General features: G+C 36.4%; 1 protein-coding gene across 2 annotated transcripts; it reads right to left on the bottom strand.

Moving 5' to 3' along the window:
- Positions 1-92: 92 nt before the first annotated feature.
- On the bottom strand, positions 93-23,760 carry LOC117634288 (protein SWEETIE). Of its 2 annotated transcripts, XM_034368328.1 has the most exons (48): positions 23,400-23,760; positions 22,885-23,092; positions 22,271-22,377; positions 21,641-21,877; positions 21,429-21,518; positions 21,245-21,332; positions 21,092-21,153; positions 19,388-19,492; positions 18,778-18,867; positions 18,571-18,651; positions 18,249-18,317; positions 16,561-16,686; positions 15,400-15,503; positions 14,925-15,057; positions 14,648-14,754; positions 13,431-13,541; positions 13,081-13,248; positions 12,821-12,907; positions 12,503-12,596; positions 12,269-12,337; positions 12,067-12,189; positions 11,919-11,987; positions 11,722-11,826; positions 11,434-11,522; positions 10,093-10,249; positions 9,249-9,398; positions 8,995-9,044; positions 8,768-8,867; positions 8,616-8,672; positions 8,463-8,530; positions 8,213-8,306; positions 7,687-7,886; positions 7,057-7,201; positions 6,890-6,958; positions 6,067-6,123; positions 5,753-5,839; positions 5,524-5,652; positions 5,223-5,426; positions 4,641-5,102; positions 3,851-3,916; positions 3,147-3,244; positions 2,950-3,040; positions 2,618-2,756; positions 2,057-2,367; positions 1,844-1,978; positions 1,565-1,729; positions 1,353-1,478; positions 93-1,117 (listed from the first exon to the last, which is right to left on the bottom strand). In XM_034368328.1, the coding sequence occupies exons 1-48, from the start codon at positions 23,562-23,564 to the stop codon at positions 317-319; spliced, it is 6,648 nt and encodes a 2,215-aa protein (XP_034224219.1). In that variant the 5' UTR covers positions 23,565-23,760; the 3' UTR covers positions 93-316. The 2 variants fall into 2 exon arrangements, with proteins under 2 accessions (XP_034224219.1, XP_034224220.1); XM_034368329.1 differs by lacking the exons at positions 6,890-6,958; positions 7,057-7,201; positions 7,687-7,886 and having other exon boundaries at positions 23,400-23,759.
- Between the last annotated feature and the right edge of the window lie 2,304 nt (positions 23,761-26,064).

Here is a 26,064-nt window from a genome sequence, read left to right as displayed (position 1 = left end):
AATTCCGGTTTGAATGGAGTGGAGGATTTCTTTTTTTTCTTTTTTTAAAGGGGATTATTTCTCATTTCTTTCTTTTTGGAAGGTAACAAATCTTCAATCAAAAAAAACAAATAAATAACATCTAAAAATAACGTTTTCTGAGTGATTTCCAAACTAGTGGTGCTATCGAGCCTAAAACTGACTAATTCTCCTTTAGATCACAAATGCATCAAAATACAGGAAGGAAAAGAACCAAACAAATGTACATTTCTTCGTGCTCTGAGCGACAACAAAACACGTGCACAAAAACTCTCTATTGTTATTATAACACCTACTTCTACAATTTTAGCTTAGCACCATCGTCAATGGTTTCCAACGAATCTTCAACCTTACTGCTCTCTTCATGCTGCTCAAGGCTATAACTTCTGATGGCTGCCTCTTCTTTATCTTCTCTTTTATCATTTAATTCCTCTTTTCCCTGCACTGGTTTATCATCAGGCTTCCCTTTTCCCTGCACCTGATGGTCCACTATATTGACTCTTACTGATAGTTCAGCATGTTCAATAGGATTTAGTTCAGATGGCATATGTTCAGTCATTTGGTCCGGCCCGGCTACAGTACCCTCTTGTCTGAACACCACTTCCTCGTCTCTCTCCCGATGCTGATCACCACATGGCTCGATAACACCACCCTGTGGGAATTTCATACCATCAGGGGTATCAGATATCACCTCCCCTTCACCAGCCTCTTCATGGCCTGTCTCGTTGACCACCTTTACATTGTGGAGAGGTTCCAAAATAGAATCTCCATCATTATAATCACTCCCTATATTCACTTCCAAAACAGAAACTGTCTCACCCAGGTCGGGTTCTTCCATTTTGCTTTCTACTTCTGATTCACTTTCAGCTGCATTTGTAGTGGCAGGAAAAGACTGGAAAGCTTCCCAATCATCTTCATCCTCTTCTTCCTCTTCAATTCTTTGATCATCAGAAACCGAACGTGTTGTGGTGGCTGATGGTGGAGGAGGTTTCTCTTTACTTGCCTCCGTTTGCACTGGTAATTTAATCTCTAATGATGGAGTTGTGGGCTTCATCTGTGTTGCATTATGCTCTTGTGTCACAGACGCACGGATGAACCCCTGAAAAGAGAAAAAGGGATTGCATTGAAAAATATAATTTTTGAAAAAGACCTATCCAATAATGTAACATTAGATCGAGGGCAACATCAAAAAATACCAGTCTTCAATCTTCAATAGCAAGAGCACCCGACAATCATCATATGTTCATTTTAATCTTTACAAATAATATAACTTCAGATTTTTTGTAATGAACATGTACGTAATTGTACACAAAGAAACAAAAAGGAAAAGACACCTGAAGTTGTTGCCGGTGTGCTACAGGCATAGAAAGCAACACATCCTTGAAGTGAACTGCTGAGGAAGGAACTTGAGCAAGATGAGAAACAAGCCTTACCGCAGTGCTTCTTAATGTATTGATTTCCTGTCAATGATGCATAATTTAAAAAATCATCAGTCAAAGAAGTGATGAGATGCAATGTAAATTTCAGAGGCTGCTTATTATATCACCTGCGAAGAACCTTCTTCTGAAGCCTTGAAAACCACGACTACGGCTTCCAGGAGTAAATTCATAAAACCTCTCTGACATTCACTAGATTTTGAAAGTGTTTGCAGCACTACTAGGAGTCTTAAGCATTCACCAGCAACAGTTGCTGATTTTTCAGTTACAGGTTTCTGTCAAGAAAAGAGAAGTAGAGCTCCTTCAGAATTACAAAATCAAAGACAGAAAAGGAAACAAGGTTATAATTTGTAAATGCAAACGATATCTGAGAGGATATTTGGAAACACCTTTAATGTATTCTGGATTATCACAAAAAAATCGGCAGCAAGTTCCCCAACAAAAAGCATTGAAAAAGTGCTGTCCTCCACATTTGTGGATTTTTGTACCAAACCTTTTAGCACTTGTAACCCAATTGTTTGAACCTGTGCACAAAATTGTTTCAGTTGTCTCATGCTTGGAAAAAGTGACCATAACGGTATACAGCATGCATATGGATGTACCTGTTTATTTGAATCAGAGAGTACAGTTTGGACACATTTGGTGCAATATTTAAACATAGTATAATAGACCAAATCACCATCTGTATTATCTTCAAGATAATCCATTTCATAACCCAGCTTCGCAAATGATATAATTTGTTGAAGAGAGAAAGCAAGCTTTGTTTGCTGTAATATGTGCAAGTCAGAGCTCTTATTCTCCTGCAGATGAATGCACTTAATGCAATCCTTGGTCAAGTCAGTGATCACATTCAAACAAGTTCGCAGTATTTTACGCATATGAAGAATACCATCTTCACCAATACCGGATTTATCTGCAATTTGAATTTTGATTAGCCAGAATATACTTTATTAATCAAGAAGCCAATGTTTTACTAACAATTTGGCATAATCTTTAACGTGAATATAGACGGAAGGCAGGAAAAGAGCCACAAATGGATGTTTATGTGAAAAATTATGTGGGAAAATAATTTGACAACAAAGGAAATGGAGCAATCTTCTTTTTTTTACTTACATTAGATAAATAAAGATTCGTCAGATCAGTTTTATTGTCAGAATACTCACCATCAATAAATCTTTTCAATAATAGACCTGTGCACTTGAAAAACTCGTCCACCTTGGAGAAACAAAACTCAGTAGAGGCTTCTCTGATTCCCTTGTAACCAATTAAAAGAAACGCTAATGCCGCTGATACTAGTTGTGTCTGCATCTCAAAACACGCAATCAGTGAAAACATGAAAATTAGCAATGAACAGTCATTATGAAAAAATAACAAGGCAATTATAACATTAGAAAGCACGCCTATACAATATAAATAAACACATAATGAAACTCAAAGACAGTAATCTCTAATCTGTAAGCTGCAGAAAATATAACAGTGGATACACCTTACCCACCTTTGGTTGAAAACAGTTAACAAGTGTTTTTGCGGTGATAAATAATGCGGAAATCAAATCCTCCCACGGTTTGTCCAGAGATGATGCACTACTACAGAACACAAAAAGTATGAACCTCCAGTTAATTGGGAGTGATATCAAAAGTTTAAATTAAAAGACAAAAAAAATAAGTTCTAATGTTTGGTATATTCCAGTACCTTTGAAACACTTTATAAAGGTAAGCCAAACAAAGTTCCATTGCCAAATAGGCAAAGTTGTCCACTTCATAAAAAGATTCAGGGCAGTTCTTCACAATCTATTTAAAGAAAAAAAAACAAAACTACAATTCAGAATCTGTGACCGACACATTACACGCATAGAATTATAAAAGGTCTATATACGTGGATCCCTTTTTTTTTTTTTTTTTTTTTGGTTAATACGTGGATCCCTTTTTGAAATTACAACCACATCTCTGGTGCACAGATCTCTTAACACATCGAAATATTCAGCCAACTATATTACACAATATAATTCCTACGAAGCCAAAAGTAAATAAAAACCAACTTATTGTTCTGCAGATCCACATACGAACTTTATAGGAAGGCCTAAAGTTTAGCAAAGTGCAAATTATTCTTGAAAATATATCAGTGGGAGTATAAAAGGGCATGTTGGCTGTTGCAGCCTTCAGGCGGATGGTATCAAAGGAACTGGAAGAGTAACTTAATACATCTTAACATTCTGAAAGTAAATGACTCACAAGCCAATGGAAAATTCAGCCACACTTAATTGGTAAGAAGAAAGACATCAAGTGCATCATCTTAGCTTATGGAAGATCAACGCAAGAAGCAATGTAGATACTCATTAAAATACTAAAATAACAAAAGGCTTAAATTATCTAAGAAGAGTTTTTAAATATATTTACCTGTGATATAACAGACACTGAAAGACTATCCCACGAATTATCCATGCACATAGAATATGAGAAAACCTGCATCAGTCAAATATGAAAAAAAAATGACAGAATATCAAAGGCAAGTTAACAGGTGTCCTGTAGCATGGTTAGGGTAATATCAGAAAAACCAAAGCTGTGACTTCACAAATCAAAAGAGACATAAACAGGAGAGACATACAGGTACCACTAATGAGTGGCATGTCATTCACCACCATCATATCCCAATTCTTTTCCATTTCTTAAACAGAGAATTTGCAATTTCTGAGACGACATTACAGAGTTGGTATTTACTTTCTCTTCTTAAAAAAATTTATTTCATTTCATGAAGAATTCGCATATGAATAACTCAACAGCATGAGTAATTAATAGAAATCAATTTACTCTTAAAACAATCTACCATATCACACCACACTGAGAGACAATGTAATACTACATCTTTAGAGAATGTTTAAAGAATATAAACATAAAAAGGGAGGGGCCTCAAAATTTTGAAAAGAGAGAAAATTATGGAAGAACGAGCAGAACTACAAGGATCCAAGGATTTGAAGATCAATTAATCACTTTAAGTGTGGCAGTTCTGTTTTCTTTTTCTTTAGATCAATTAAAACGCAGTAAAGCTGTCATTTCAGACCGTACTGAAGATGATCACTTCCTACATAAAATTGCATATGAGAACATGTGGCTATTTTCATGTGATGCCCTATGCACACCCTATATCTTTTGGGAGTTTATAAGAAGAGGAAAAGAAATGGATAGCCACCTGCAGCAGTTCTCTGCATATGTCCATAGTGAGAAATCCCGCACTGGCAAACCTTTTCGTCGACAGAAACTGGAAGACCGGTAAAGCAATCTCATATAACTTAATTCCTGGGGAATATAACTCTTCAGTAGCTGAATTTCCACCATTACTAGCTTTAATGAAAGAAATTGGATTTTTCAGTTCACCAAGGGTTGAATATTGTCCCTGAAATAAAACAAGCAGAGCAAATCCCCAAAGAAACTGATATTCTTCGGATTCCAATTCAACCATACTATGTTCAGACAATAAGCTGTCCCTTGATGTATTTTCAGTAGTGGATTTTGAATATTCATTCTCTTCAAGATTTACCGGTACTGCATCCAATGCAATTGCCTGCAATATTACTGGCCAGGATTCTTCCAAGCAAGGCTGCAACTTTAATGATACCAGAGGTGACTGAATTCCATCAAGAAATGGATTCCACTGAAAGAAGAAGGAAAGATAAGATAGTAGCCACAAAGACATTAAAAAATTTCATGCATGTAAAAACAAAGGACAAATGCAAACGAGAAAAGCTAGTAGTTTACTTAACATTCAGCTGACCTTTGTCTTGAGATGCAAACACAAGAATACATAACTGTAGTCCTTCAAAACTCTAATCCAGTACTTCCCAAGCACGCTTGAACTCTTTGAAAATAACGGTAACAATGCTACATATTCATCTGGAACCATACTATGGTCTCTCCTTAAGAACGCATATGTATAACATTTGAGAGAGGCATGAGCAGCAAGAAGTCTTATCTTGATCTACATTACAATTAATCAATTAGTTTTTCCTCTAAAAGGTAAAATGGATTCATTCAATCAAGAAAAAAAGTTATCAATAACAATTGAATTTATATACCTTGCACGAGACCCATTCTGCAAATGAAGGATAATACAGGTCCTTGAAGTCATTCAATGGTCGTGAAATCAATGAATATATGCGTTTAACAGCAATCCGATCGCCCTTGATTATTCCGCTAGTCAGTATCTGTATTTTTCACAATCCATTTTTACATTGTCCTTCACACTAAAAAATTAATAGGAAGACAACTAGGAAAAGTTAAATCTTATTTGTGTTCACTGAGAACCTTTGTAGCGAGCTGGAAGCCTGCTTCCAATAGAATAGGGCCAGAGGACGAATCTAAGGCAGTGCGGACAGCAGATACTAGCTGGGCCTGAATTTCATATAGCCTTAATTATAGAAAGATTCACAAAATTCAAAACTAAAAACCCATCAAACTTCCCCCAATCCAAATAAATAAATAAATAACTGAAATGTCCTGTCACATAATTCAAAGGTAAGAACCCATCATAAGACGCATATTTTTTAGATTTCAAATGTAGGTCCTGAAATCTATTGGGAGCACGTGAAAGAAAATCACAACCACTTGTGTCAATATACCTGATACTGTTCCAGTAGGAGGTGTCCTGGTAGCTCCGGGTCAGGTGTCTTTTCAAACTGTTCCCGGCATCACAAGACAGAAATAGTTATGAATACATGATATCAGCAACAAACAAATAGGAAAATTTTAAATAAAAGACTTGGCCCAACAAAATGGACAATACAGTGTTTTCCCTTCTCAGCTAATTTTGGTGGGGGGGAGGGGGGTTTGTGGGGAGTGTGGGTGTGGGGTTAAATTAAAAGACAGCAAGACAGGAAAGGAGGAGTGGTAATGCTCAAGAGAAACTATACTTCCATTTCAAAGATTTGGATAAAATGAAAATAGAAGTCAAAAAACAACAGACTGTTGGAAAATATGATGTGTAGAAGAGGTATTAAGAAACTACATATTGAAACATGATTTTGAATTAGATTAAATAAATATTTTCTTTAAAATTCAGGAACAAGACAGAGCCAAGCAAAGTTGGGGCAAGGCTTGAACTTTTAAGAGCTCAACCATAACTAACAACTGTATTTACAGATTTCTCTATTCCTACAGTGTACATGTACCACTTGCACAATTGTACACCCGTACAGCTAGTTATTTCATCCCCTAATAACATCAGATCACACAGTTAAACAGATCCCCTGCGAAGAACATATTTGGATTAAAAACCGAGGTTTTCTCTCAATTAGTAATTACGAAGCACAATGAGCAAATTTTAAAATAAAATAAAAATCATTTACGGACACACTAAATCTTCACAAACAAGTGGTGCTGCAGCGATATATATACATACATATATATAAATATGTAGAATAGGCACGTCTGATACAAATTCACCTTATCTGTAATGGTACTCAGAAGTCCTACACCAATTGGCTGCATGTTTTCGAACTGGATTGTGCTTATCTATGAAAAGTAACATGAAAAGAATGTCAACTCTAACATGCATTTTGGGCTTTGATATGTCATGTAATAAAACACAAAACAAACTTCACATCCAGCACCTGGTAAGCAAGTGCTATAAGTTCTTGTATATGGAGGACGAGCCAATCACCAGAAGCCTGTCCATTAGTAGGTTGGCTCCTAGCAGCACAAAGATCAAAATGAACTGGATTCTTTCCAACAGCACTAGGTAGGTAACTCAAACACCTACATCGCAACAAACTACTAAGTTAACTAAACAAAGAATACAATAAGCTAAGAAAAAGTTCATGACTAGTTCTTTGAAAGGAAAGAGGGGCTTGTGCCTTGGTAAGGGTCAAACCCAGGAGGGTATCTAAAGGCACAGGCTATGCACATTTACATCTTTCTTCTAGTTTTGTAAGGTATGCACACTACTATTTTATGCCGAAAGCAATTTCTTTCATCTGATTTTAAATTGAAACTTTTAAAATCATTCACAGGTTTCTTTAATTATTATTTTCTTGACGTCCATAGCAATAATACTCTTTAAGTACTTCTCCCCTGCTGGACTTTCTTGTTTCTTTTTTATTTTATAAAATATTTCATTTCTGCCTAGTGGAATCTCGTACGACACATACACTCAGGTTGCATTCTTCAACACGTGTGCAGGGCACGTTTGTGGGCATGCATGTGTGCAATAGATTTAATGCATGGAAAAGATCATCACATACTCAGCAGCAAAAACTCTGGTTCGGTATCTGAGGTGTTTATCTCTATTAAGAAAACCATGGGGCACGCCTGTAGCGCCAGAAACCATGTTCTCATCGTCTTCTCCAAAATTTAAACTTGGGTCACCATCTGTACCCTTTGAAGGATCATTTTCTAAACTGTTACTACTATTAGCATTTCTCCTCATTGATGTGGCAAGAATCTGAGAAAGATTTCAACAATTCACTGCATCAGGACTTACATTGTCAAAGAAACAGCATTGAGTCAACATAACAGAAGTAATTCTATTTACCAGGACAGTATAGTTTATAGGTATACATATTACAAAGTCTTCTTCCATCAAGAAAAAGAACATGCTCTTTAATCAAGAAACCTGTGGATTAAACTGATTTACAAGTACTATAAATCTTTAAACAGGAACCAAGGTCAATGCAAAGAATATTCAGATATAGTTTACATCCAATATTGTTGAAAACGCTACTTTCTATGACATTCCGGGAAAAAATGACCACAAAAAAAGGAGCTTACCGCATTACGACATATTGATATCCAATGAGATGGACAGGAAGGGCATGATGCATAGAGTAATCGCATTATTGTGGTGCGCACCAGATCCCCTATCCTACAAGGAAAGAAACAATCTAAAGCATAACCATATAGGGGGATACAGATAAAATTTGAGGATGAATGTCAAACAAAAGATAGAAAATAGAATACACTACAAGAAACCAAACTAAAAGTGAAGTAACAAGTGTGTAGAAGAATTTTCTTAACGTACTCAGAATCAGTTTCTTCATCCAGCATATGAAATAATTTCTCTTCTATTTGCTCAACAACAATGGAAACCTGTATAATAGATTATCAGAGAATGATCCGACTTATTGCGATCAGACTTTTCAATTTGACGATGGAAAGTAACATGAGGGCATACCGGATCTTTTTCAATCAGATGTCGTAGTGTGGAAACAGCTAGATGCCTTAAAGCTGGCTGCTTGAAAAAGAAAAGGAAAAGGTAAAGCTTAGTACTATGGAAAGAAGCAGAATATACAAGCATAAGAACTTCACCGGTCACAGAAACAAAACCTGTCTTGAGGACAAAGTAGGTAGAAGAGTTTGCACATGGGTGTGCACAGAAACAGCTTGTGGAGCAAAAAGAACAAGTTGTTGGGTAAAGCGTACACTCCTGCAAGAATCATAGGTTTTGAATGGAGCCAACTTCTATTCTCTAACACAGAACCAAAACCAATGACAGCAGAACAGAACATATTACACGAAAAACAGCCGAGGGTTAAAGAAATTGGACTACGTACTCGAGGATAGTTGCTGTTTCTTGCCCAGAGCTTATCTCTGAAACAACAGACTAGAAAGGAAAATCAACAAACTCGTCATTCCATGAATTAACTATTATATAAATGAAAAGAGAAGATAGTTATTCTGCCGAGGTTTTTGAAAAAAAACCTAAAAACTTAACCAGTATGTCCTGGAAGTCAATTCCAAGAATGATACAACATATTAGCATTAAAACAGAAGCCCAGTGGCAACAGAAAGCTTCAAGAAATAATACCTTGCAACGTGAAAAGAAAATACTGCCAGGGGCAAGTTCAGGACCAAGAACAGCAACAATAGCATTTATAAGGCGGCCAACACCTTGCTGAAGTGCAACCCATCCATTCTCCTCAGACAAAAGAATGTCCAAAGCAAGGCCAAGTACAGCCTACAAAGAAGCAGAAATGTGACAAGAGAACATTGTTCAGTCAACTACAGACTAACAGTTCATCTGATAAGAGATACAAAATTAAGATGACAATCTGCTCTAACAACAAAGCCTAACCAACATAGTTGGAAGTTTTCAGTTAGCTCTAAATAAAGAATACCCTAGCAGTTATATATTTAAAATGAGTAAAATCACTTTTCTGCACACAACACAAGAAAGATCTAACTCATAGTAAGACAAGAAAATTGTTGTACCATATTGCACTGCAGAAAATTATCAATTAATCAACACCACATCAACAAACGACATTAATGAACACCACTACCTTTGATAGTTTGCATACAGTAAATCAGTTATAGAGTCTGACTTTTATTACGAAGTATCACATTGTCTCAGAGATCCCAAGGTCAAAGAGCATGCCAAATATTTCTATAAAATCACTTGAGGTCTTGAACAACAAAATACTCATGCATCAAAGTAAGTAGCAAAATAAAAAGAAAGAAAAGATACATTCTAAGTCAAAGACGTCATAAGTAAATACACCCATCTCATGAGCGCTGGACAGATACTAACATAAGAAGATATTACAACGGTGGCAAATTTACCTTTCCTTATTTTGCCAAGATTATATACAGATTACGCCAATGTATAAAGCATTACTTAACATGCTACAATCATCAAGAATATGGTTTACCTGGACATGAGATACATAGGACAAGCCAGCAGCTTCAATAGTTAACAGAAGCCCATGCAAAGACCATATCTGTAAACCAGCTATTGAACTTTTAGAAAGCAAAGAAATTGAGCTCACAGTTGAAGGCACTAAAGTTGACAATGCCATGCCTCCAGCACTGCAGGCAAAATATGCAAGGACAGTGAGAAAAGAATCACTAATTTTAAAATATTAAAATTTCAAAACAAAAAAATATTGAGAAGGATATCAATTTACCAGTCTTAAATTCTTCATCTTTAAAGAAAAAATTATTGGAGGACTACACTAGTGAACGCAGGAAAAGGCAAAAACTTGTTTAAAAAGAAGCTGCAATCTCATTCTAAAATCTGGATGTGATATAAATACTTTAACAATATATAAACTTACTTTCATTATTCATCAAGTGATAATCACAATTGTCTCCCCCAAATATGACCTAGATATCTACTGGAAATACAACGATTAATGAGTTGTAACTCACATTTTCAGGAAAATTTTAAATTTAACAGCACAAGGGAGGTACAACCCAAGTGTCACACTACGACACCAACTTTTAGGCATGTATCTGCTTCCGAGAAAAAGATAGCAAAAGAAAGCAATAGAACATGCTTGTCTATATGTTAATTAGAGAACCAATCAAAGAATATTTCTGTAACGATTCAGAAATTCTGAATAAAGTTGCATTTGCATTCAACCTTTTTCATGCACAGACATAATTATTATGATGGATCACATACTTTTTAAACCTTGCAGTAACATAAAAAGGACAAAAGTTATTATTGACTAATAAATTAAGCAATTGTATAGTAAATAAACATTGGGTTCTCAATTTAAACATTTAGTCTTATGAGTTCACATACTCATCCTTGAGTCAGCTCGACATTGATATATCTTCTCCAATTTCATGCGGATAGTGGAAATGTAATGGTAATTATACGCAATTGACACCTAAAGGGAAAATGCAGTGGACACAAAGTAATTCTCAAAGAGCCTCAAATGATTAAGACATTTCATTAATGACAGTTAGATGCTGCTTATGGACCAACTCAGAGCACCTGCTTCTGTCCTCTTAATGCCACCATATATTATCAATTTCAATGTGAAACAAACTTGGCTATCACTTTCAAGCACAATATTCAAAGATGTAAATAATTATGTTTTTTTTTTTTATAAGAAACATACTTTCAATAAATAATAATAAAAAGATGAAAGTTACAAGGAGACGTAAATAACTATTAAGAATCATATACAACTAACAAAAACACAGCTGTCCACGCCAACAAAATAATGCGAAAAAATAAATTGAGAAGTTCAATATGTCACCTGCGATGAATGCAGCCAAGAGCAAAAGCAATTGATCCAGCATAGTTTGAATCTGTTGCCCCAGTTAGGTCACCAAGCATAGATCTAGTCTGTTTGTGACCCAAAACAATGAATCAGAGAGGGAAGGGGTGAAGGGGGCAAAGGCAGCCCCGGGGGGGGAGAGAGAGAGAAGGAGAGAAAAATCTGAAAGAAAACTGAGAACACACTTAGAAAATGAAAAGATGCATGGTCAGCAACATGACAGCATTTAAAGAACATAGGTGATGTTTCACACTGAAATGAACTAACCATTCTTGCTGTAAAGATATCATTTCCAAGACGAGCTAAAAGACCAAGACATTCTGATGAAGCCCTACGTTGTGATGGACAGATGTCTCCCTCTGCCAGAATACTCTGTGAAATCAGGATACAAATATCAGTACAGATGTGAGTACGATATTTTCCTGATCACTAACATATCTCAGTATCTTACGAAAAATAGGCACCTGAAATATGGCCTGTGCTGAATTCAGTATTTCAAGTGATAATGGCTGGAGACGTAAGGAAAGCAAAGCCTGACGAAAGCATTCAAACATGAATTAAGGTCAGACCCTGCGAAGTACGATATAGTACATAGAAAAGAAGAACCAGCACCTTAAATCCCGAAAGTAACCCCACACATATATTGGTTATGCTAGCTACATGCCATGGTTGCTTTTTTCCAGCTTTCAGACACTGCTCAATTGTTCCAAGAAGTGATAGCATCCCACCACTATCCTGGGATATGAATTCGAACTGATGTTAATAACCAGTCAGTCACTCATAAGAAAAGGCCAAATATGACACATTTCCCTACCTGAGAAGCAAACATGAGGCCAAAGCAGAGAAGCATCTGGTTCACCAGTGTCTTGTTTACGGGTTCCGGCTTCATGGTCAAGTTTAAAAAGTAAATATCTATATTGACAGGAATATGTCTCTAGTAACCTAAGTACAGGAGCAGACTTAAATAGCTTTATTATATTCACAGAAGCACAAATAAATAAATCTGACTTACAACAGTAAGCAAACCATCAACTAGAACGAAACAAACCTGAGGAAAGCTAGAAACATCATTCTCCCAAACACAGGGCATAAGGCCATCTCTTCCACCTTGAAAAGCACGAAGTTCATCTTCAAACCAATCCCTGAGTAAACACAATTACCAAGAAACAAATATCACATGAATTGAAAAAAAAAAAAAAAAATGAAACCAAGAAGAATATGACTGGAAGCTGGCTTAAAACAACCAAATATTAGCCAAACTGTAATGTTGTCAAACTGTATAGACATTAGCCATGAAGCTCTGACCAAATGAAATTACAATGTTCAGTAATAGTTTTAGAAGAAGCCCGTGGAAAGGTAGATTTACCTTCCAGGAATCCAGGGACCCAACCATGCATCTCTTTTGTCTAACAGAAACCTCAAGCATGTGCTTTCTTCGCATCCAGAAGCCTCTCTTTTATGTTAGCAACAAGGAACAAACAAGTCAGATACAAAAACAACAAAAGGCAATCCAAACATAACAATGTAAATAGGAGTTGACATTTATTTGTCCTCTTTTTCAAGACAGGAGAAAAATAGAAATGAAATGCAAGGTTATGTGACAGTAAAATAGGCAGCTAACTTTACATGAATGGACTTGTGCAAATTTGAAGAACCAGGGGGTGGTCATTCTTATATGACATTGGATCAGGAAGAGACTGGTAAGCTATTAATGTCCTGACAATAAATATATCCAAAGCAGGCTTCACATTTGGCAGTTCCTTGGCCGCTATCAGTGATATATATGATAAAGCCCTGCATTAAATCACATCTCAGAAAATTGTTTTGAACAACATGTAAAAGTAACACAGCTTCTGACTTCAACTGAAGCATATGCAACGTTGTAACAGCAAGACATATAGCGTCCAGGACCAGCATTGAATTGAATACACTAGAGAACAAAATCGAGATAAACTGAACTTGCAAAATGAACTTACCTACTAAGGTATACAAGGATAGGCTGAACCAAAATCCTATTATTCACATCATTAGGAGAAAGAAAGCATTTTAGAAATGCGGTAAGTGCATCAATTGCAGCAGACCACATGCTACAACAGGAGAAAGTGGAAGTCAGAGATATATAATTATTCACAATAGCATAAGTCATTTAAATCAGTTCTACCATTAGAATCAACAGCCCAATTAGGACGCAAACAAACCAATGACAAAGAACAAGTTTTACATGTTTTCTGGATTAATAGCACATGTGGTGTTTGTTAGGATTTTGGCTCGTCAAATATGTCCTAGTTGGTTTAGGATTGTTGTAGGAAAATTAGAGGTATACCGATTCTTGTCCTAGAGGGATTAGGAAAGAATTTCAGTTTTCCTTATTCAATTTAGGTTTGGATTTCTAGAAGTCTATTTGGATTTGGATAAGTGTAATTTCCTAATCCACTTAGAAATAGGAATTCAATCAGCCTTGGGATATGTAAGCCAACTCTATATCTATAAATAGGGTGCGGCAAGGCTTATTTTTTTAAGGGGAAAAAACAGCCAGAGACAACCGAGAGTTTTGAGATTAGTTCTAGGGTTGCAAAAGTTCTGTAATCTCTATTATTAATCAAAGGAGTGGTGATTTCTCTACCTAGAGAAATCACAACTGGACGTAGGCAAAAGTTCTGCCATGTTTTTGATATTTATCAAAGGAGCGGTGTTTCTAAGTTTTCTAATATTTGCTAGTTTAGTCTATTGCCGTCGGTTACATTAAAGAACAAGATCTAGCGTGCGGGTTATTTAACAGTGTTTTGGGTCATATGTTACATTGGTGGTTTTTTGGAAAATTTAAAACTTATACCAACCACTTGAACTTTAAACAAACAATCAGATATAGGTTATTTAAGATATTTCATATTTCGAGAAAAATATCAAAAATTAATAAGAGAGTATGTGCCTTATATTTGCAACACTTTCACTGTACAAACAAAGGAAAAACGCCAAATGTTGAACTGTAAGCCTGGCCCAAGAATGGGCAGCAAGATAGTTCACTCGTACTGCAATGGCATTAAATACATTGATAATCTCAAGAGTTTGGAGACAGATGCAGGAAGTGCAGTAAACTGAGATAGCATTTGAGGAATATAGAATATTTGAACATTCATTAGATAATTAGAAGTAAGGACATAACCCAGTATACAGAAATTAGTGCATTGCTTACCGAATCCTACATATCAAATCTCCAGTTTGGGTAGTTTCATCATCTGGATTTCCAGTAAAGAGAGAAGCCCATAAGGAAAGAATATCAAAAACCTGGTCTTCAAGCTCCTGCATGCATGAAGAAGAGCCCCTTAACTACAAATAGTTCCTTTTTATTTCAAGAATACAGGCTCCTTGGCTCTGACTTGAAAGGTAAAAGTAGGGTATGGATGGAATTGGTGATTTGACTGAACATTGCATAGTGAAAAAAATCAAAAGATACAGAGACGATCTTTTACCTCCTTTGGCATAGAAGCTAACAGGGATGACAAAAGTAGCCACCCAGCTTCTTTTTCAATTGTAGCTGCCAGAGGGTTCCGACTAGATTCAATTATCATTTTCTTTGAAACTTCAAGAATTGACCTGGGCAACCTGGGAGAGACATTCGAAGACTAGCTTTTAAGAAACCACAGTTCATGGTGACAGGAAATGGACGCGTGGAATGTAACAATGACCATAACAACATAAATCTATCACCAAATACAAAACAGTGGAATTGAAAGGCCAAGATAATAGGCCAGGCAGTATATATGGCATAAAGATAAAAAAAAGAACGTGAAAACAACAAAAAACGAAACTGCTCCAACAATTGATGCAATGTAAAATGTAAACATTACAGATATGGACCACACAACCAACGACTGGTGTGTCCCAAATAGATCTCTCCTTCCATGGATATACGCACTGTATTGATAAATAAGATGACACCATTACCTAGCGGGGAAACCAAGAGGTAATTTTGGGGAAATGGACACCAGAGCTGCTAATACAGTAGCTTGTCCATGCAAAGAATCAAGCTCTAATTGCAAAGTGCTCCCCTGAAAAACATAAATAAGAGCAAGCTACTTAACTGTTATCATAGTTAATAGAGAACATTCCAAATAATGCTTACAATCAACTCATAAAAAATAACACTGAAAAGTTTATCATTATTCTACTGACACAACATCCATAATAGTGACTTTCTCACTTTAAACTGTGCTCTGAAGACATTGGTACTTCAAAAAAAAATTGCAAAAAGTTGCACAATTCATCAAGGACCAAGAAAACACGGTAACAAGCAGTAATTTACTTGGGAGACTATACGTAGAAGCATCAACCAAAAGAGAAACAACCAGCTCAGCTCACTCAACAGACCCTTATCTTAAGATGGTAACACAACACAATCTTTTGGGTGGCTTAGATGAAAAGAAATGATTTTCATAAGCAAAAGTGGACCTGTATAATACTTTGTAATACTTTTTTAACTTTTATAGGATAGGTTTTAAGATTTTGTGGATCGTTCTGGACTGCAGTTTCTAATGAAATTAAAGACTGCCATTCTTCTGGTTGAATCTGGACTGCGAACCAGTTCCTTAGATTCTTTTTGTGTATTTGTTTGAGGTAGTAGCTGTGTCCAAGGGATACGTTGCTGTTTCACTGTTCATATAATGTTTGAGTGAACAATGAGTGGACTTCTCGTTCCTTGGGTTTCTATGGTTATTGTTTTCTTTTCGCGGCTGCTGTTCACACTCCAAGTTTGTTATGCACTAGAAACTCCATATTTTATTGTTTTCAAGCACTCACAGAAGGAGCGCAGGATGAAATTCTGGGACTGCGAACAGTATTTCCCTTTCTTTTCATAAAAAAAAATGTATATTAAACAGATGATTGAGAGTAAGCTGCTTGAGGAGTATACCATTATGTCAAAGTTTTAAAAACTTTGCAGTAAAATTAAGTCCCTGTGTTTTTAATGATATTACTAATCATGAAACAACATAGTGAAGAAACACACTCTTGAATATATGTCACATATATTATCAGAAAATGGATAAATTGACCAGAAAACAATAAAATGAAGTTGGAAAGACATAACAGTTAACTTCACAGCATCACCTTCTCATACGACACATTTTCTCTCAAAGCATTCAGCATGGTCACACCATAAGAAATTAAACCACCAACACAGGTGGGATCAACCTCAGCCAGTGCACGCAATGTCAAAGCAGCCTCAATTCGTACCTGACCAAAGATTATCAATTCAAAATTCAACTAGGAGAAATCCTATTAATGAAAAAGCACATAATTTTAAACACTGTTACATTGGGCATGACGAGATAATTTAGTTATCATGCATAATAAGCCATTCACATCAATGCTGCAGTTAAACCAATTTGCAAAATAAATAAAAGATAAAAAATAAACAACAATTGAGAGCAAGAGCCTCAACTCACATGACCACTTCAACCAAAACAAGTAACAAGAAGAAAAGATTAAACTAAAAAAAGTAAAAAAAAACAAGAACAAGAAATGCAAATTTCCTTTGGGTGTCAATTGGAGAGAAACAAGTTGGAACAAAAATCCTATGGATGATAGCTGAACCATTACAGTATGCCATTATATGGACTCACATACTCTCATCTTTATAGACAGATAGCAACCGACGCGGAGAATTTCCAGTCCCAATTATCTATACTCTGATGTTAATGCATTTACATATATATAGGGTCATCATGCAGAAAGACGTGGATAACTCTTCTGCTGCACAACCCCTTCCTTTTCAGAGTCTGGGGATAACATAATGCATTTACTGCTAGTACACTGTTTATTTTAGTTCCTACCGCTTTTCACCTATAATATACGTAAACCCGGTTCAACGAAGATGATTAATTTGAATTAAACTTGACTTCCAAATTTTTGTTTTGCGCATTTATTGCTAGTACACTGTTTATTCCAGTTCCTACCGCTTTTTCACCGATAATATACATAAACCTGATTCAACAAAGATGATTAATTTGAATTAAACTTGACTTCCAAATTTTTGTTTTGCTAGGCTCATAGCTAAACAAACCAACTTTCTTACGCTTATAATGTTTATTTGAATATGAAATCCACAGTCCTGGAATACAGCATCCCACTTTATTTTTTAATGGGGATTATCTTGGTGCCACAATTTCCTTCTCTCTCTCTCTCTCTCTCTCTCTATATATATATATATATATATATAACCTCTAACAAACTTAAAATAATGACTTTCCTATTTAAACTATCCCACTTACTTTCGATGAGCAATATTCACACACGTCCAAGAGGATAAGCAAACCTCATGCAACAGTACAGAAGACTAATGTGACAGCAATGTACAACAAGAAAGCTAGAAACATATCAAAACTACAAGGGCTTGTTTATAGGTTGATCAGAATACATAGCCTAAGCAAAAACAAATGCGACCAGGAAATGCATAGGTTATACACAGCTCAAGGCACGTAAAAGACTAAAAGAGCAACACTGCCCTTATCTATGCACAAAAAGTTTTCTTGGCCCAACTGCCTCTACTGTAAATCTGATTCTATCAACATGCCTAACTAAAGTAACACTCGAGATGACACCCGTCACAGTCTATGCATAAGCATAATAATCAAGAGTTGTCTGAAACTGAAACACTACTAAGGAACAAAACAAGTCTTAGACAATTGTGATAAAATGTAATACATTTTAAACAACTCCCTGACCATCAAGGGAATAATAAGAACCTTTGGATGTACCAAAGATGTTTGATTTCAAATAAGAAATCAAGAGCTTACAAGTTGAGAAGAATGAGATACTGCTGCAACAACAGTGTTGTCAAGAACTTCTTTAAATTCAACTGGAACCTGCAAATAGATAGAGCAAGCACAATGTAACTAATTAACTACAACAGGAACAACTAAACAACACAGTGTTCTTTCCTTCTATGATGTCAATCAGCAAGAAAGACGTACAAGATATTACTGATAAGGTCAGCATAGCATATTAATAATTTAACGGAATAATTCCTCAGGTGATAAATATGTGAACACCATAATCTTTACCCGGAAAACATTAAAATTTGGCATTCATAGTATACATCATTATAAAGACACTTACCTCTCCCAGTGTTTTCAGGGTATATGATGCAGTACGTAGAGCAGCAATTTTCATGGAAGGACTGGCATCTAGAGACATAAGCTGCAAGGTTCATGAAAATTTTAACTTTACAACAGATAGCATAGTACAATAGGCAGCCATCAGAATATATAAGTGAAAGAACACCTCCATGAGAACAAAAAACCAAATGGAATCATTTTAGAAGACCTGATTTCCAAGAAAACCCAAAAAACTCCTTTGCGTTGGCTCTGTCATTTGATCGGTAACACCAACACGAAGGATATAGAGAACACAAGCCTTGAGTAAAACAAATGAGGGATAAGGGTCAGTAGCTTTATATTTAACAACAAGGAGATTCATGAAGATCAGCAACCAATGAAGTCATTACAGTAAATGATATCATGGATCCATCAGATTTAGATAGTAACAAGATAGTTCATGAATGTAAGAGTTTAATTTTCAAATGCATGATGCAGCAAACTTGTAATGCTTCATATACTGACAAGTCCATCGTTATTCTGCAACTAAAGAGAACAAAATAACATCACATGCTTCATACATTAGCATTTTCATCCTTCAAGTTCTCTAGAAATGCACCAGTATTTATTTGTCAAATATGCTAAAGCAAATATATTACATTATTCATGCAGGAGGCATAAAGAAACTTGTAGTTTGAACTCACACAAAGAACATAGCCTCTAAACTAAGACAGTTTTGTGAAACTTGTTTTGATAAATTCTTTTTTAGTAAGGCAGAGCTCAGAAGAGAATCTACGTTATGTTAAAGAGTTTAAGGCCATGAATTTTTAGAAGAATACCAGTGCATAGGCATCAACAGAACTATCGGAACGAAGCATGTCCATAACCTGAATTGCAAAGTTTTGAAGCTCACTATCCGGATGCATGTACTTCAGACGAATTGCCTGCAGTATACAATCCAAAGAATAAATAAGTACTACTTACCCAGGCAGAAATGTAAAATAACTACATACCCCACTCCAAACTATGGCTGCCATAGGTAAGATTGGTTTATGGAATTATAAACGAACCAATCAGGTGAGATTGAGAAAATCCCAGCCAAATGTTAACCATTACGATCCACTATTTTCTGATATTTCTTGGTTCAGCCTCTCTGGTGCTCAGCTGGGATGTAGGCCTAAAAAGTGCTATTTTGAATTTTAGCAGCACGTGTGTTAACATGAGCCCTTTTATGAGCAAGCAGCTTTCCCCTAAAAGAAGCTTAGGGGGAAGTGTTTCACTTTCTACCATTATGGGGTTTGTTTACACATGTTTGTTTTTCTGCCATTAAAATTAAAAGGTGAAAAAATGCATCTTATCAACTAAATGCCTCCACAGGAATGGTTGGCAATCTATGTTATTCAGTTCAAAGGCTCGAAAGACAAGGTATCATATTACATCATATTTCTGTCAGTAATATGATACCTTGTCAGTTTACACCGTCAAGTACTAGGTGTCCAACGCACCAAACAGAGCGGGCAAGGTCGGTTTGGGCAGCTTTCTTGGTGCTTGATTATTTTGCACACCCTAATCCAAACCTAAGCCTAATATTAGCAATACAGATCATGTATGCACAAGAGGAAACAAATATGACATGATTCACATGCAAGCACTGACTCCAACAAGACAGTCTCAAAATAAAGCACACCAATCATTCTAAAGTAATTTTGAAAGCTCAAGAAACAGAGGACCTGTTCAGCATACAGTTTATCCACTTATTCTATTTTCCTATGGACATGAACCCTTCACCACCGATAATTATTGCTTCAGTTCCAATTTGAAAAAAGGCTAAAAGTCACTTTTGGTCCCTGTAGTTTGGCACTTCAACCACTTTTGACCCTGTAATTTCAATTCCATCAATTTTGACCCTGTAGTTTCATATTTGTAGCAATTCAAGAACAAGTTAGTATTCCTGTCAATTTCTTTGACGATGCAAGGGGCAATTTCGTCAACCCAAAATCCTTGAGCATAAAAGTTCGTCTGAAACTCCCCTAATTTCATACTAGGGCTTGAAATTGGTCATTTGGATTTAGGGTTCTTCAAAAATTGGGATTAGTGGTTGAATTTCGAGCCTTAATATGAAATAGGGAGAATTTCAAACAAGCTTTTACGTTCAAGGGTTTTGGGTTGACGAAATTGCCCCTTGCATCGTTAAAGAAATTGACAAGAATACTAACATGTCCTCGAATTGCTACAAATACGAAACTACAATGGCAAAATTGACGGAATCGAAACTACAGGGTCAAAAGTGGTTGAAGTGCCAAACTACAGGGACCAAAAGTGACTTTTGGACTTGAAAAAATACCAGACATAACGGACGTTAAATGCAATGAAAAAAATAACACAAGAAGTTTTTAATAAATAATCACTTTTCTTGTCAAAAAAATTCTCGCTATTCACAATGGTTTTTGGTACACGGAATTCAATTACTCAGGATTCAAACTAGAACAACAAAAGGGGAGTTGGGGAGAAAAGATCCAGAGGAAATCATTATCAGCATCTACCTGTAAAAAGAATACCCAAGACAAGGTTATGCCAACTCGGACGTCCTTTGACCGAGCTCCAACTGCACATTGCAAAAATTGTGAGAAGTATTACTAATCCCAGTAATCATAAACAATCTTTCAAATCAACTAGCATGAAAAAGACAAAAATACCTTTTGTGAAAGGCAAAGCTAAATGCCTGTGCAAACCACCTTCTAGTTTCTTTGCTGGAGGAAAAGGTATTTTTCCCCTCAGTTGAACCTAGGAGCAAAATAATACATCACAGTCAGATATTTGACCTAGGTGGATGAAAACTCTAAAATATGAAGAGAAAATACTATGTAAACATATACAGACCTGTGCATGAGGATTCATTCCAAGAGCAAGCAACGAACCCAACGCCTCAGCAAATGCATCACGGACAGATGAAACAGGATCCTCAAGGGCCTACTATAAGCAGCGGCCAAATGGGTAAATACAGAACTATAAAGTTGGCATCTAAAAGATTGAAATCTGAAACTCTCAAAAGTAATACCAACAAAGAACACTTGGCAAATAAAATCATCTACCTTTACGCAATAGGAGGCTGAACTGTCCAGTTCTGCCACCCCTAAACCCGGTCCTCCAATAATGGCAAATGCCTTCAGACATCTTGCAGCAGCTATTCTAACAAGAAATGATTTATCACCAACTGCAAACCGCATGATGATACGATATGCCTCTGTATATGCTGAAGCAGCTGCGTTACCACCAGAGCCTTCCAAAGCATTTTGAAGCATATATAAAGCTTCTTGCCTCACAAATTCCTGAATTACATGGCATTCAACTTATAAGTACAACAGAACAAACAAAAGGAATATTTTAACCCAAAAAGGAAACAAAATAGGAAAGTTTTTCAATATTCAACCATATCGTAAGCCTACAAGATACTTGGTCAAATACATTTTAATCACCATTATTTAAAAGTATTTTGACCATTATTTCCAACTTTTTAGGGGAGAATCTAGGTCCTTTACTAGTTGGAATAGAAAAAATTCAGTGTGGACACATTGTTCAATCAGTGCGAAATTTGACAGACATTTCATTCTTCCCACTTATTTCTTGATGAAAGTTTCACTTATCGCCGAAAGAGTAAATATCCATTAAAAGGAAGAAAAGCCAAAATATTACAGAAAAGATTGCAGATACGATTAAAATACCTCATGAAACTTGATAAGTTTCGTGGCAATAATGGTTGTTTCAAGTAAACCAGAAGTGATTCGCCTCCCAAAATGTCGATATAATTCACCTAAGCATTGTGCAGCACCTACAGAATTGTATAAAAAAGAAAATTAAAAAGAAGAAAGAAAACAGAAAAAGGAGAATGCTAAGTACACTCAATCATTCAAACGCCTATTAAAGGATGGCAAGCATATATCACAAAATCTTTCTTTAATAAAAATTCCCTTAGCTCATATAAAGCAACAAAAAAGTTGTTTCTGCAAGTTATAATATCATACAAAAGCAGAACATGTGGCCAACTCTGTTGTCTCTCCAAACTAAATTGTCTATAACATGCAGTACATTACAGCCCTCCAAAGAAACTCCTTTCTACTACCAAGAACAAATCTTCTAGTATTCAATGAATTAACAAGTCGACAACTATATGATAGACACAATACTTGACAGAGAGCGTATCTGTAAACAATATCGAAACATTTGTTATGAGTTAGACCATATATCCAATGTACCAAAGTGGTACATTATCAGGTTACCCGAAAAAAAATGCACATAAAAGTAGAACACACTAATAGTTCCAGTCATTTTGACTAACCAGCAACTTTTTGTGGCTCATTCCTCCTCCCATCAGAAAGAAAGCCTTGGAGACTGCTTGCTCTGGAGTATATTGAAATACTATCTCCCTTAGCTATAACCCTCGCCATAGCAACTGAAGTCAAGTGGCGGACAGGTCGCCGAGCACCAAGAATAAGCAAGGAATATAGTGCGTCCTCACATCTCCTTTGCCACAACAAAATGGATTCCTGCAATTCATCAGTTCCACGCCAACTGTCATAGTTCTCCATACGCACATAACTCTGTTCATTATTCACAATAAATACTATAATGCAATAGATTTTCAATCCAAGTGTCGATATGCATCACTCGGCCGCTCCATTTCGAACTATTTACGAGAAATGCTGGATCTAATCAATCAAATTTAACGCTCTACACATATACCAAATCAAATCTTAATTCGTACGAATGTAAGTAAGGCGTAAAAGTCTGAGTGAGAAAAAAAGAAAAGGAAAGAGTAGGACAAAAGTGGAAGGAAAATCGAGCGAGAGGGACCTTGGGCTCTTCGTCAATGGCGGAGATGAGATCGGAGAGGAGATCGAAGCACAAGAGTGCCTCCGGAGGCTGCTGGGATGCTGAGGCAACTATGGACTCCAATTGCGCTACCAATACGCCGAACTCAGAGAGGGGCGCGTTAGCCATCGCGTACTTCTTCGCCATTGGTGGACGTGGCAGTAGAATGAATGATGGAGGAAGCAAGCTCTCAAGCCGCAGAGCACATCATAAGAAACATCGGAATTTTGGGAATTGGATTGAATGAAAAGATGATGCGTCTCTTATACTACGGCGTTGTGGGCGCTGTGGGATGACTTGGGCGATGCAGGTGGTGGTGGAGCGACAGTGAAAGCAGAGAGGGAGTGAGAGGGAGAGAACTGAGAATCTCCAACCATGGGCCAAACCCAACAAAATCCTAAAATGTAGTCCAAAACCATCTCCACAGCCCATGTCTAGGGAGGGGTTGAATTTTAAGTTGACTGTAAAATGGGGTAATATTTGGCCCAAGATTGCAGTCCAGACAATAAATGGTGGAGCCCACTGTGCGCGAAAAGAGGAGGCCATGTGCTCTAGAAACGGGACCGGCCCTAATGACACCTGCAAAATAGGAGATTGCAATTGAGATAGCATTGTTCTGTTATCCCTGATCAATAATGCTATGTCATATGGTAGTGTTATCAAATGTATCATAAAGTTATTGGCCAGGAATATCAAAATAGTGTTATCTCCGTTTCATAGAAGTCTTTCTCACAAATTAGGCCACTGGACGTTGGCTTTCTTCCTCTTGTCACACCCAGGTGTAGTAGCCGTTGCAATCCAACGACAACATTTAGACAACCTTTTATTTCCCTTCCAATCAAATTTGACGGTCTATGGGCAAAACACCTAAGGGCCTAATTTTTCCAAAAATGATTTGAGTGTGGAAAAAAAAAAAAAAAACACCCCATCAAAATCAATTTTTTTCCTCTCTCACTTTGTTTATTTTTTTCATCTCTCACTTTGTTTATTTGTTTCACTCTCCTTTCATTGATAAAGTGGCAATACATGAATGGTTGTATTCTAGATGGTAGAAATTTAGGTTTAGCCATTTTATGGTTGGAGATAGTCTTAAGTTAATCATGTCTCATTTGTATGGTTTAAGGCCATCTCCAGCACTAGAGGGTTAGCCCCCTCACGGCTCGTTTGGTACACCTCCCATACATGGACTAGATTTGATTAAAATTAGGCCCATGTTTGGTTCACCTACTTCCAGTTTTAAATGGGGACTACCAATGTTGGGCCCATCAAAAACACCTCCTTAGGCGTTCTTAGTGAAGCCCGTGTGGAAAAGGGGGACAAATAGTATGCTCACTAGTTAGATCGTTCGCGTGTTTTCGTCTTGTGTTTCCCAAGCGAACTGAAGTGAGTTTCCAATGCTTCTCAATTGATCACCACTCTCTCTATCTCTGAATCTTCCTATTCTCTCTACTTGATTGAATACTGTACTCAATTTTTCTCTTCTCTCTACTTTATGATATGAGTTTTTTTTGCAGATGTTTTGAGATTTTGCTCAATTTTTATTTTTAGGTTTTCTGCCTATTTTTTTTTGTTATGGAATATTTCTTTCTTTGGACTCCTTCTTGAGTTCTTTTCTTTGTTCTTTTGAGTTAGATAATTTATAGTGGCTGTGTTTTTCATATTATAATGGCTAGTTCAAGGATTGGGTTATGTGAAGAATTGAAAATTTTCCATTCGATGAAATTTTTATGATAAATAGGTTAGGTAATAGAGTAAAAATGCTTCTTACATAGAAGATTTAAAATTATTTATTTTAAAAAAAAAGAAAAAAAGAAGAAGAAGACTTGGAATAACAAACGTCACTACAAGAAAATAGCCCTTAGTTGACACTTCATAGTTGACGCTTATTGAAAAACCATCAATTATTCTACTAATCCTTGACACTTGTTAATAAACGTCAACTATATACTAGTGTTTTGTGACGTTTTATAAAAAAGTCAATTTAAGCCCTTTATACCTGACACTTACTAATAACCATCAAGGAAACCCCTTTGTAGTTGACGCTTATTTAAAAATTCGGGAGACTAGTTCGTGATTATTATCCTTGCATTATGATTTTTAGAAAGAAAAAAAAGACTTTGATGGTAGTATTGTAATTTTTAGAATTTTCAAGGCTTATATGGTATATTTGGTCCATTTGAAAAGTCAAGATCAGCTTTTTCCTAAGGTTTGAGTATTGTAGGGATTTTAGATATTTTGGACCATACTTTAGGTTTTTAGGTTCAATGGTCCTTTAACTTTGACTCGATTCGCATTTTGGTCCCTAAATTTCCAAAATCGTTCACGTGGTCCATCAACTTTAGTTTCGTTAGGACAATGGTCCTGCCGTCAGTTTTGTTAACTTTTTTTGTTAAATTTGAGCATGTGCATGACACATGGTGTAATGTTGAGAATCAAAATCAGAAATTGCTTCACTTCTGGGGTACATGGGCAATTCTTGGCACACCCACTCCCCCACTACTGCAACTTAACTCTCCCCATCCATATATCTCCCTCCCTCCCCAAGCCAAGCCCATTATAACCCACCACCCATCGAAAAATGATATATCTCCCTTCCTCCAATCCAACAAAGCCATGTACAACCTTCACCTGACACCGAGCCATACCA

The sequence above is a fragment of the Prunus dulcis genome, chromosome 7 (genome assembly GCF_902201215.1).
Source record: "Prunus dulcis chromosome 7, ALMONDv2, whole genome shotgun sequence".
Classification (NCBI taxonomy): domain Eukaryota; kingdom Viridiplantae; phylum Streptophyta; class Magnoliopsida; order Rosales; family Rosaceae; genus Prunus; species Prunus dulcis.
The sequence above is the reverse complement of the archived record's forward strand: the minus strand, read 5'-3'. Positions and strand labels throughout refer to the sequence as shown.